At 41.7% G+C, this 13524-nt stretch overlaps 1 protein-coding gene across 5 annotated transcripts in view; it reads left to right on the top strand.

Annotated features, from left to right (window-relative positions):
- ERG (v-ets avian erythroblastosis virus E26 oncogene homolog) overlaps positions 1-13263 on the top strand; it is a 212000-nt gene extending 198737 nt beyond the window's left edge. For all 5 annotated transcript variants that reach the window (XM_011954030.1, XM_011954027.1, XM_011954032.1 and 2 more), the window contains 4 exons: positions 866-934; positions 1598-1654; positions 2277-2324; positions 9378-13263. In XM_011954030.1, the coding sequence (XP_011809420.1) occupies positions 866-934; positions 1598-1654; positions 2277-2324; positions 9378-9898 (695 nt within the window). In that variant the 3' untranslated portion in view covers positions 9899-13263. The remainder of the gene's footprint in view (positions 1-865; positions 935-1597; positions 1655-2276; positions 2325-9377) is intronic.
- Positions 13264-13524: the final 261 nt, after the last annotated feature.

Genomic DNA, 13524 nt, shown 5'->3' with positions numbered 1-13524 from the left:
TTGATGGGTGCAGCACACCAACATGGCACAAGTATACATATGTAACAAACCTGCACGTTATGCACATGTACCCTAGAACTTAAAGTATAAATAAAAAAGTAAATAAATAAAGTAAATAAATAAATAAATACAAAGAAATGTTTGGCATGTACTTAACCTCAGAAGGTCATCATCAGTGTGCTGTGGGAGCAATACTGTTTCAGTCCTGTAATTCGTTTCATGCAGTTCATTTTAGAGAAATTCTAAATTTATTTAGAACATTAGAAGTGGGAGACATTTGCCTACGAAAATCACTAGATCAGATAAGAGTAATTTAATATAAATTGATGAGATTATAAAGGGAAAATGAGAGTTGGCTAAGAGAGGCAACTGGCAAATAAAAAGATAAGGCATTTCCTAGGAGATGCAAGAAGAAAAAGAAGCTGAATGTCGTTTGATTGATTTAGGGGCGGACCTCAAACAAAAATGGGCTGGTTTATCCAAATTGTAGACTGTGTTTTGGATGAGTCATGAAGATAATAAAGAGACAGATGTAGATCAGTCCCAGTGGAAGCAGGGTGAACTAGATTGTAAGAAACTTTTATTAGGGTCTTGACTTACGATTGTAGGAAATTAGAAGAGTCGGCAACCTCTGGGAGAATCTGTCAATGAGAGTTTTCAGATAAACGGGTGAGAATTTTAGACCCCTATCATATATGAAATTTTAATTTGTAAATGAAACTCAAATCTAATGGGATATTCTTTGGATTACCAGATTTTTTAGCGCACAATTTATTCTAATAAATGCAAAATCAAATAAGAAACCAAAACATCTCTTATAAAAATTACACGATTGATCTTTTAGTCAATTTATTTGTCTTTACAGATTTACCGTATGAGCCTCCCAGGAGATCAGCCTGGACCGGTCACGGCCACCCCACGCCCCAGTCAAAAGGTACAGTGTTGGCTCCCATGGCCCTGAGTTTCATGTCGCAGGCAGTTGATGACTGTTGATGGGGTATATAATAATTTCTGTGGTTAATCTGTGATTTTGCAACACACGTGGTGGGTTTGTTCCATTGACAACAGAGTACAATTGATCTTTAACTGCAGTGATTCTTTCTCTATTTGGGTCATCACAAATTTCATAACAAAAATAAAGGAATGATGTAGTGTATTTCAACCTTCAGAAACGCATGTTTCATGGGATGTTTGAGTACACAGTAAATAATTGGTGACTTCCTGAATCTTGGCCATGCTTAAAAGTATCCCTGGCTTTACTTTATTTGACTGATGGTTTCCCTTTATGTGTTTATCTTGGACTATGATTTATTGTAATCTATTTGGTAAGCCATCCCAAATTCTCTTTTTTTTTAACTTTTGGAAAAACTGGGAGGTGTCCATTTTTTAAATAATTGGGACTGTCCTCTTTTTTTGTTACAATGTTTTTACATTTGGTTTCATTAGAAAGGAAAATTTTTCCTTACCATAAGATGCTTCTGATTTAGACTATTATGTTAATAACTACATTAACTGATAGAATGATTTTGCAACAACATCAAAGACTCGTGACCAAATCTGTTACAGTTAATTGCCTTTTGTATTTCTGGATTTTCAGCTGCTCAACCATCTCCTTCCACAGTGCCCAAAACTGAAGACCAGCGTCCTCAGTTAGGTATGTTTCAGGGGCCATCTGAATAAGCATAAGAGAAGATTCAGGCTCAGCAGCACGTTTCTAAAATGCATCACTTTTTAATGGAAGTTAACATGATTTTTTGCCTCTTTTTGACTGCTCCATACATAAGATAGGGCCCAAGTCATCAGCCTACTCACACAAGGTGACTTGAGATGGTGCTAAAACATGTCCCCAACTATGCAATAAATATAGAAAAAAACATTCTACTTGCACACAGGCTGCTTCTTTGTGATCCTTTTTTTTTTTTTTTAAATTTTACTTTCCATGCCCGAACAACACAGCCTGCACAGCCCTGGATTGATGGGGCTTGGCACATGTTTGCCCTCTTTATGTCATTGGTTGGTGTGAGCCCTGAGCTACGTGTCGGGATCCTGGGATGGAATCCAAGCCCTGCCACCAACTAGGAGTCCTCTAGCAAGACATCTGAGATGCTGTGTGACATCTTCTCTCATAGAAGAGGTGGAGGCAGTTGATTTGGAGTTGGGGGACATTTTCAGCTCTGAAATCTGAAAACACAGTTGAGTCAGGCATTACGTCTGAAGTCACATCATACTATGTCACAACTATGTCTAGGATTTGACTTTGTTTCTTTTTGCTGTAGATCCTTATCAGATTCTTGGACCAACAAGTAGCCGCCTTGCAAATCCAGGTGAGAAACTGCTGATGATTTTCTTCTTACAAAGTTACCTTTTTGGCAGTGGCTATTTTGAAAAGCAAATTGGTATTGGTGAGAAATTCCTTCGACTGAACAAATTTTAGTTTTAGGTCTCACTGAATTATTTGCCTTAATGGAAAAATGAATCAGGTTATAAATTAAGATTTCAGCTTCAGCAAAGAACATTATAACCTAATCCAAGCTGTAATAGTTTTTTAGGGCTGCTGTAACAAAGCACCATGGATTAGGTGGCTTAAGCAACAACAATTTATTGTCTCACAGTTCTGGAGGCTGGAAGTCTGAAATCAGAGTGTCCTGATAGCAGGTTTCATTCCTTCTGAGGGCTGTGAGGGAGGGATCTGTCCTGGGAACTCTGCCTGTCTTACAGATAGCCATCATCTCCTCGTGTCTCTTCTCATCATCATCTCTCTGTGTGTGTCAGTCGCTGTGTCCAAATGTCTCTTTTGCATAAGGACGTTGGTCAGATTGGAATACCCATTCCATGACCTTACTGTAACTTGATTACCTTATTTAGGATCTTATCTCCATAAAAAGGTTACATTCTCAGATACTGCGGGTTAAGATTTCAACATAGGGAATTGAGGGGACACAATTCAACCATTATACAAGCAGATAAAATAACTAGTATTTTTTAAAAGAGAGCCTTAATACAACCACAGGACTTCAAATTCAGGCTCATCTTCGATGGTCTGTTTCTGAACTTCAATGCTAGAAGAAAGAGCAGATTCTTAATTAGCCCATTTGTAACCAGTGCATTGCTAAGGTTTGTCACCTGTCCTAGTGTTTCAGTGCCAACTACATAGTTTTATTTGTTTGTATTCGGATCAGAACCAGCTGTGCTGGCACCAACTTCAGAAATTCGTAGCCTATGCTGCATATTCCCAGCTGCAGATTCAAATGCCAAGATGTTACAGGTATATTGCAAGCAAAGATGGAATTATATTTCCTAAATGTTGAGGCCAAAATAAGCTTGGAAATGGAATAATTCAGATTTAATCAGTGTACATCCCTGCAAGAGAATCTACACATTGAAAACATGAAACATTATCATTTTTGAGCATCTGTATTTTTGATGTTAAATTTTGGTTAATGTTAATGAATTCAATGAATTTTTTTTACAGCTGAAAATCTAAAGAAAACTAGTTAGCCTGGGGCCTAGACTAGGTGCTCAATAATTATTTGTTGCATACATGAATGCCAAGGATAACGAGATATAGTCCTTTAGCTCAGGGAGCTTTCGGTCGCTGGAGAGATGGACACAGGGAGTTACAACATTGTCCCAAACACAGAGCCCCAGGCCCTTTTTGCTCATGCTGGCTTTCATCTAGTAGCCCAGGCTCCTGAGGCTGTGGTCTCTTCTCAGCCTTCTGCTCAGCTTTTCATTTGCAACTCTGCCATATAACCGTTCAAATACAAATAATCACTGTGTTTTGAGATGATTATTATCAGTCATGCTTCAGGAAGACTGATCTGGCAGCAATGTTAGGATAGATTAGAAAAAAGAAAATGACGGAAGCTGAAACACTCTGGGAATGTTAATACAATCATGTGAAATAACAATCAAACAGCTCCCACACCGCAGAACGCCCCCGATAGAATGTCTGTGGTCCCTTCTGTGCCTCATGGCAGCCCTGGGAGGTTACTATCTCCATCCTACAGAAGAGGAATTAGAAGTCCAGAGAAGTTAAGTAACTTTTCCTGTGTCACACAGCCAATGATAAGGGAGGTCAGATTTGTAACCTAACTCTGTCTCCAAAGTCTGCTTTTGTTTTCTTGCCCTACTCTGTGGCTGACTCAGTATGAAGGGAAGAGGAGGTCTTACAAAATGCAGACTGTGAGAATAGAAAGCAAGGATTTCCTTTCAGGGTAATAACTGCTTAGGTGCAGGCGATGAATCTGAGGTCGGGAAGGAAGAGGAGGAAAGAGTCAAGCTGCACCAAAGAAGACTAAACTGGCCTTTGCACTAACACATTGGCCAAATGAAATATATATGTCCATGACCACATTGTCACAGCCCAAAGGTACTGCTTGGCTTGTTTGTAGAACAGGACCAGAGTCACTTGCTCCTAAGCAGAGTGCCAATTCTCACAAGGGAACACCACACCTGCCCTGGGCCCAGCAGCCTGGGGATGCCCTTTGTCGATAGAGGGACCTGAGCTCAGAGCAACGAGACTGGAAACTCATCACAGGCCTGGGGAAACAGGACTGCGCTTCATACCATTAAGACTCTTTTTAAAAGGCCTGGAGAAGATGACAAAATCCTACCTTTGATTTGCAGCCAAGTGACTTTAAGATAAAGGTTTATTTCATTTAGTTTATGATGAATTCGACTTTCTCTCCATCTATCCTTAGGTTTGTGTCTGTTGTGCTCATGTGAATTTTTCCCCTGAAACCAGAATCTTTTATCTTTGTATTAATGAGAATGCTTCTTCCTGTTTGATTCTATTTTTCTATTCTCTGATAAATAAATCCTTCATCACTTACAAATTGCTGTCTTTGCTTTTCATACAATACAAATTCCTTTTCCTCATTTTAAGTGGAAAGATTGCATCATATGGTATGAATGCACAAGATGATGTCATCATCCCAACATCTCTATCCCAAATATTCATTTGATGTGCACATTGGACATCACTTTTCCTGCTGAGAACAGTGTGTCTCTGCATTCTGATATCATGGATCGGTTATAAGCAACACAGCTCCTTTACGTGCCATCAGAGCAGCTGAGAATCTAACATGGTTCCTCTAATGAAAGAGCTTTGTTGGGTTATGTTCAGAGGCTCCCTTGATGCTAACGAAACACTCTTCAGCGGTGCACATGAAAATACATCCTGCCTCTTGCAGAACAACAGACCAGGTTAGGGATGTTTTGCCATTTGTTAGGAGGTGGGAGTGTGCAGTCCTCCAGTGGGAGCCCCCCAGGGAGGCGACAACATGGAAAGGACCTGGGGAGGCTGCAGAGGTGTGCATAAACCAGGCCTGAAAGCAAGTTTGTGCAGTGATTAAGCATGGCAGCCTAGGGTCTGGATTTCAGCCCTTGCCGGCGCTGAGAAAAATACGTCAGTCTACCTCTCTAAGCTCCAATTTCCTCAATTCTCCAGTGGCCTAATCACATGATTCCTGTGGGGATTAAATAAATCAACACATGTAAAGTATTTAGAATGGTGCATGACACACAGTAAGCCTTCAGAGGATATCAGTCAGTCCAAGAATAGCACCTTTTCAAGCTTCTTCACGGTTCAAAAGGCCGGTTGAACAGTATTTCTCTTTCTTTAGGCATTTCTGGCTATAGGAGAGGAGTGTTATCTTTCCTTAAACTCTGATTTTCAGCCCAAAGAAATTATGACAAGACCATTTATGTACTGAGTTCATCCTTACCATGATCTTGCAAGATAGTACTGTTACCATCATGCCCACTTTACAGATGAGGATACTGAGGCAGAGAGAGCTGGGAGAGTTGCCAAAGGGCCCACAAAGGGCAGAGGCAGGATTCACCTGAGGCAGTGGCAACTCCAAAGTTGGTGCTCCCTACCACCATGCTTTTCTCCCCCTCCAGTAAGTGATGCCTGAGCCTCACTGAGCCTCCGGGCAAAGACTTCCATTCAGGACACACCTGCTGCCTTGCAGAGGGTCCAGGCCATGCACGCGGGATCTTCTGCACCACCCCTGGCTTCTAGAGAAAGTGGCGTCAAACCACTGCCACCATGGTACTGGCGGGGCCCCTCACGACTGTATTTACTGCCCTTGTTCATCAGCTGACAGCTGCAGGGCTTTGCACCACGACGCTGTTTCCACCAGACTCACAGCTGCTGAGTCACCCTGCAGCTCTCTGCTTTGCTCTGTGGTTTGTAAACCGTTTCGGGTTTTGTGGGTTTTTTTTTTGTTTTTTGTTTTTTTGCCCATTTTTGCTCAGTGTGTACGCCTTTGCTACCCTGTTTCTCTCCCTTTCTTTTAACAGTATTAGGAGATTTCTTTCCTCTGTAAAATTAAAGGAGTGCCTTCTGTCTTCTTAAAAGCCACAGCCACTCCCTTTCATCCACAGGGTTCTCTGTAGGTGGGCAGTGCTGCCTGCCACTGTTTTTTACCCCCAAATCTGTTTTATTTTGGTAATTACCCTAAGAAAAAACCAGTTGCTCCTTACTGACATTGCAAGGATGTTATTAAGATAGAGTAAGACAAAAATAGATCTGAAGGGTTTACCTTTCTTGGGTGATGCTACTCAGTGAAAGCTCTTGTCTTTCAAGAGCTTCTCTTTGTAAACTCTGGTTTGGCCCATGAGTGACCCAAGCCACTTTTAGGCTTTCCTAAACCCTAAGCATTCTTGTTTTGAAATCTCTATATTCTAAAATGCACCTCATCACACATTAAATGTTATTGTTTTGGAAGTAAAATAAGAATTTAAAAATTGTTCTTAAAATTTTATGACTGAGAATAACTCCTTTACCATTGACAATTTTTTAACAACCATTTTTCATTTTTGAGAATTTTTGCGGTGAGAAAATTTGTTCTACACACTGCAAAATGCAGTGAATTTCGTTACAAATATTAAATTTAACAGTTAATGAGTTTGACATAATGTTATGCTTTCTACCATTTACTTAAACATTCATTGATTTTGCATTTCCAGGTTTCTTTCAAGTTTTGAAAGCTGATGAATTTTGCTTACAGATCTCTTCTTTCTATAGACCCTCCCTTGAAATGCTCACAGTCCTGAGCCCTGTGTCTTTATGGCTAATGAGTAAAATAGTCAAGTGAGAAATTAGCTCATCCATCCTTTGGGCATTGAGTTTGCTGCCATGAATTTAGGTCCCCTGCTTTCTAACTCTTCAGAAGTAGGAGAGACATGAGATCACTTTTGTCCACTGGTTCTGTCCTACACATGTTTATAAGAGAAGTGGGTGAGGGAAAAATTGCTAAGAGGCAGTGCCAAGGTTTGAGTCGATTCCGAGTGTGATTTTGGCAGGTCTGTGGAGTTGCTTTCTCTATGGGAGAAAGTTGATGCTGAATATTTATTTTCAAACAACCGTATGTGTTTATATTGAAGCATCTGTGAAGACTGTTAAATCAAAACTCCATGCCTTTTCCTATTCCCAGGTCATCTATGGAATTTTTTTCAAGTTGTAATTTTTTGGTTACAATATATATACTAAGACCATATGGTTTTCCCATACCATTCTTTGTCTTTTCTAAACGCATATTAATGAAATGTTGCAGGCAACGAAACTTGATTGGAAGCAGTGTGTATATGTGGTTCTGAAAAAGCAAAGGCTTCCACTGCAATGAGCTACAAGCTGTTAATACATTTCAAATGTGTTGCTAGACTAAAAATGAGCAGTTTCCAGAATAGATTCAGAAAAAGCTGACCTTTCTCACAGTGCTATTGTATGGATAAATTCACAAAAATATCCATTTCCATGTAGCCAACATGCAAAGAAGGGTTTATGAGTTGGGCGATACATATAGGAGGCTGGCAAGGATTTAGAAGAAAACGATCTTAAAATTGATTTTTACATTATATTAATTCCCTGAGTAGATGTCAGTTAAAGTTACTTTAATCATTTTATCACATTGAATTATATTACTTATGATATAATAAAAGGTAATCTTTTGGTAATAAGTCTAAGGCAGTGCTATAACTGGAGTTCGGGAGGAAAGACCCACCTACCATCCATTCTTACGCTTCTGAAATATGTTCAGCACAGCTCAGCTTCTCTCGGTACTGATACTATTGTCAATATGTACATGCTGCTGTCTTCTAGGGAGCCATAAATTATCTTCAAGTATTGTGACATAGCAGCTAGATGTGCCTAGATTTTTCTTTGAATTTCATAAAACAAAGCCATATCTATATGTTCTCAGTGAAATCAAGAAAATTCTGACTTTGTCCACCCAGCTAAATGTGATCTCTTTGACAAAGGAAGAGTCTCATTCAGCTTCCCAAGGGGACTTGCAATCACTCATTGTTGGGGTTTTTCTTCTGGAAATGCTGCTTGACACAATTGGCATTGCAGGGCACAGGCAATGCATTGGTTTCCATTATGATGCCCTTGCCCAAATACTGGAACTGGGTGATCTGGTTTGAAAAAGAGCCAGCTTTTTTTTTTTTTTTTTTTTCTAAACTTCCTCATTTTTAGTGGGTTAATTCTGTTCTAGGAAAAGTTTTGACAGAATTGCTTTCTGAGCGCCAGCAAAATGTTATGTTAGAAATAATGATGTTTACTTCCATTCTCAATTTTTTCCATAAACTTTTAGAAGTTCATTTCCTAAATCTAACTTTTATTATCTTACTTGACCTAGCCAATATAAATGGCATTAAGTCATTATTGCCATCCACATAACAGTACTTTTCTGCTTCACAAAATAGGAAAAAAAAATACAGCTCTTTCATCCTCTAAACACCAGGTTGATCTGGCTGTTCTTTTAAGGAAGTCAGAAATGGATGGAACCAGCCTGAACTCTGCCCCATATGAATTCCCTGCATTCCATCTAGGTCTTGAATCTGTTAGACCATCATCCTGGCTCGGGTTCCCTAGATGCAGAGCTTGGGGTAAGGCTGCTTATGCAGGTGAATGATTAACGGCATGTTCTCAGGAGAGAGAGAATGGGAAGAAGCACAGGGCAGGTGCAGCGCTAAGGAAGTTTCTGGCCTCCTCCAAGCCTCCTTGCAGCTGGACACTGTTTCAGCCCAATCCCACGGGAGCGCTGGAGCCTGAATAGCCTCATGGAGTTGGTCTTTCCTTGAGGCAAGGGGGCCAGCCTATGTTACCCTGTTCAGTCCACGAGCTGTGGGATACCTGGGGGTGGGTGAGGCGGTGGCTCTGTTAAGGCAAGGGCAGTTCTCTGGAGAAATGGGTGGCCATGGAGTGAGAGCAGTCCTCACCCCTGCAGCTGAGGGATGGACGGACAGGCCTGGTGAAGGGAATGTGGGCGACACACCAATAGCACCTCCTTCCCTCATCACAAAGGGCCTCTTTCCCCTGGAACCTGTGCTCATTGGAGTTTTCCTTCCTCTCCCGATCTCATTAGGCAGTGGCCAGATCCAGCTTTGGCAGTTCCTCCTGGAGCTCCTGTCGGACAGCTCCAACTCCAGCTGCATCACCTGGGAAGGCACCAACGGGGAGTTCAAGATGACGGATCCCGACGAGGTGGCCCGGCGTTGGGGAGAGCGGAAGAGCAAACCCAATATGAACTACGATAAGCTCAGCCGCGCCCTCCGTTACTACTATGACAAGAACATCATGACCAAGGTCCACGGGAAGCGCTACGCCTACAAGTTCGACTTCCACGGAATCGCCCAGGCCCTCCAGCCCCACCCCCCGGAGTCATCTCTGTACAAGTACCCCTCAGACCTCCCGTACATGGGCTCCTATCACGCCCACCCACAGAAGATGAACTTTGTGGCGCCCCATCCTCCAGCCCTCCCTGTGACATCTTCCAGTTTTTTTGCTGCCCCAAACCCATACTGGAATTCACCAACTGGGGGTATATACCCTAACACTAGGCTCCCCGCCAGCCATATGCCTTCTCATCTGGGCACTTACTACTAAACGCCTGATGGAGGCCTTTCCCATCAGCATACATTCACCAGCCCATCGCCACAAACTCTATCGGAGAACATGAATCAAAAGTGCCTCAAGAGGAATGAAAAAAGCTTTACTGGGGCTGGGGAAGGAAGCCGGGGAAGAGATCCAAAGACTCTTGGGAGGGAGTTACTGAAGTCTTACTACAGAAATGAGGAGGATGCTAAAAATGTCGCAAATATGGACATATCTGTGGACTGACCTTGTAAAAGACAGTGTATGTAGAAGCATGAAGTCTTAAGGACAAAGTGCCAAAGAAAGTGGTCTTAAGAAATGTATAAACTTTAGAGTAGAGTTTAAAATCCCGCTAATGCAAACTGGGATGAAACTAAAGCAATAGAAACAACACAGTTTTGACCTAACATACCGTTTATAATGCCATTTTAAGGAAAACTACCTGTATTTAAAAATAGAAACATATCAAAAACAAGAGAAAAGACATGAGAGAGACTGTGGCCCATCAACAGACATTGATACGCAGCTGCACGGTATGTGCTGTTTTGGTTGAAATCAATTACATTCCGTTTGATGGACAGCTGTCAGCTTTCTCAAACTGTGAAGATGACCCAAAGTTTCCAACTCCTTTACAGTATTGCCGGGACTGTGAACTAAAAGGTGGGACTGAGGATGTGTATAGAGTGAGCGTGTGATCGTAGACAGAGGGGTGAAGGAGGAGGAGGAGGAGGCAGAGAAGGAGGAGACCAGGGCTGGGAAAGAAACTTCTCAAGCAATGAAGACTGGACTCAGGACATTTGGGGACTGTGTACAATGAGTTACGGAGACTTGAGGGTTCATGCAGTCAGTGTTATACCAAATCCAGTGTTAGGAGAAAGGACACAGCGTAATGTAGAAAGGGGAAGTAGTAGAATTCAGAAACAAAAATGTGCATCTCTTTCTTTGTTTGTCAAATGAAAATTTTAACTGGAATTGTCTGATATTTAAGAGAAACATTCAGGACCTCATCATTATGTGGGGGCTTTGTTCTCCACAGGGTCAGGTAAGAGATGGCCTTCTTGGCTGCCACAATCAGAAATCACGCAGGCATTTTGGGTAGGCGGCCTCCAGTTTTCCTTTGAGTCGCGAACGCTGTGCGTTTGTCAGAATGAAGTATACAAGTCAATGTTTTTCCCCCCCTTTTTATATAATAATTATATAACTTATGCATTTATACACTACGAGTTGATCTCGGCCAGCCAAAGACACACGACAAAAGAGACAATCAATGATATAATGTGGCCTTGAATTTTAACTCTGTATGCTTAATGTTTACAATATGAAGTTATTAGTTCTTAGAATGCAGAATGTATGTAATAAAATAAGCTTGGCCTAGCATGGCAAATCAGATTTATACAGGAGTCTGCATTTGCACTTTTTTTAGTGACTAAAGTTGCTTAATGAAAACATGTGCTAAATGTTGTGGATTTTGTGTTATAATTTTACTTTGTCCAGGAACTTGAGCAAGGGAGAGTCAAGCAAATAGGATGTTTGGCACCCAGACGGCATCAGCCTCTGCAGGTCCTTCTTTCACCCTCATCTCTCTTATTTCTAGCCCCTTTTGGAACAGAAGGACCCCAGGTTTCACATTGGAGCCTCCATATTTATGCTTGGAATGGAAAGAGGCCTAGGAAGCTGGGGTTGTCATTGAGAAATTCTAGTTCAGCACCTGGTCACAAATCACCCTTAATTCCTGCTGTGATTAAAAAACATTTGTTGAATGGTGAACAAGCTACCGCTCATAATGCAAACTGTATTATTACTGGTAAATAAAGTGTCATGGATAGCTGCAATTTCTCACTTTACCGAAACAAGGGATAACTTCTAGATTTGCCATGGGGTTTCTCTTTCAGGAGATCTCACTAGGTAGACAGCTTTAATCTTGCTACATCAGAGTTACCTGGGCACTGTGGCTTGGGATTCACGAGTCCTGAGCCTGATATCGCTGGCTATCCCTTGAAGAGAATGTTTATTTCTATAATCTAGAGCCAGTTTCCCTGGGCATCTTTTCTTTGCCTCACAAATGCTGCCAACCTTAGTCCAGGTGAAGGCAACTCAAGAGGTGAAAATACAAGGTGACCGTGCGAAGGCGCTAGCCTAAACGTCCTAGCTGAATCGGTTTCTGAATTGGCCCTTTTCATAGCTATTTCAGGGCCTGTTTTTTCACGTTGTAATCCTTTTGCTATGATTATGTGAAGTTGCCAAAACTCTGTGCTGTGGATGTTTTGGCAGTGGGCTTTGAGGTCGGCAGGATACGATTACCAACGCTCCCGACACACCGTGTCATTTGGATTAGACAGAGCCCAACCATCCATCATTTTGCAGCAGCCTGGGAAGTCCCACAAAGTGCCTGTATCTCCTTAGGGAAAATAAATAAATACAATCATGAAAGCTGGCAGTTAGGCTGACCCAAACTGTGCTAATGGAAAAGATCAGTCATTTTTATTTTGGAATGCAAAGTCAAGACACACCTACATTCTGCATAGAAATACACATTTACTTGGATAATCACTCAGTTCTCTCTTTCAAGACTGTCTCATGAGCAAGATCACAAAAACAAGACATGATTATCATAGTCAATTTTAACAGATGTTTTCCGTTAGATCCCTCAACCCTCCACCCCCAATCCAGGTTATTAGCAAGTCTTATGAGCAACTGGGATAATGTTGGATAACATGATAATACTGAGTTCCTTCAAATACATAATTCTTAAATTGTTGCAAAATGGCATTAATTCTGTTCCTGTTGTAATCTAATTCCAAAACACCCTCCAGGTCATATTCATAATTGCATGAACCTTTTCTATTTCTCCCTGTCTCTTGGCTTGCCCTGATGTATACTCAGACTCCTGTACAATCATACTCCTGCTGGCAAGAGAGTTGTCTTTTCTTATCTTAATTGTCTTTCGGGCCTTGTATGTGGTAAAATCGCCAAATCACAGTCGAGACTTTATTTTTGTTCCTAGTTTGATGCCCTTATGTCCCGGAGGGGTTCACAAAGTGCTTTGTCAGGACTGCTGCAGTTAGAAGGCTCACTGCTCCTCCTAAGCCCTCTGCACAGAGGTAGCACCTGCAGCCCAGGAGCAGGAGCCCGAGGAGCTGCCCTCTGACGGCAGGTGCAGCCGAGATGGCTACAGCTCAGGAGCTGGGAAGGTGATGGGGCACAGGGAAAGCACAGGTGTTCTGCAGTGCCACCAAGTGACCCACTGCCTGGAGAAAGAGAAGAAAATATATTTTTTTTAAAAGCTGGTTTAATTAGCCTCTCATTACTTCATTCAAATAAAGTCATGAGGCGACTAATTAGAGAATAAAAGTTACTTTGGACTATTCAAAAATACATCAAATTCTGTGCCTTCTCTTTATCTTAACCTTGGTTTAAAGAAATCTTGTTGACTCACACTTGTAATCCCAGCACTTTGAAGGGCAGAGGCGGGCGGATCGCGTGAGCCCGGGAGCTCAGGACCAGCCTGGGCAACATGACAGTACCCAGTCTCTACAGAAAAATAAATAAATACAAAAATTAGCCGGGCATGGTGGTGCACAACTGCAGTCTCAGGAGTTCAAGGCTGCAGTGAGCTGTGACCACACCACTAGCCTGGG

This window comes from Colobus angolensis, unplaced genomic scaffold (genome assembly GCF_000951035.1).
Source record: "Colobus angolensis palliatus isolate OR3802 unplaced genomic scaffold, Cang.pa_1.0 Scaffold38, whole genome shotgun sequence".
Taxonomy (NCBI): domain Eukaryota; kingdom Metazoa; phylum Chordata; class Mammalia; order Primates; family Cercopithecidae; genus Colobus; species Colobus angolensis.
The sequence above is the reverse complement of the archived record's forward strand: the minus strand, read 5'-3'. Positions and strand labels throughout refer to the sequence as shown.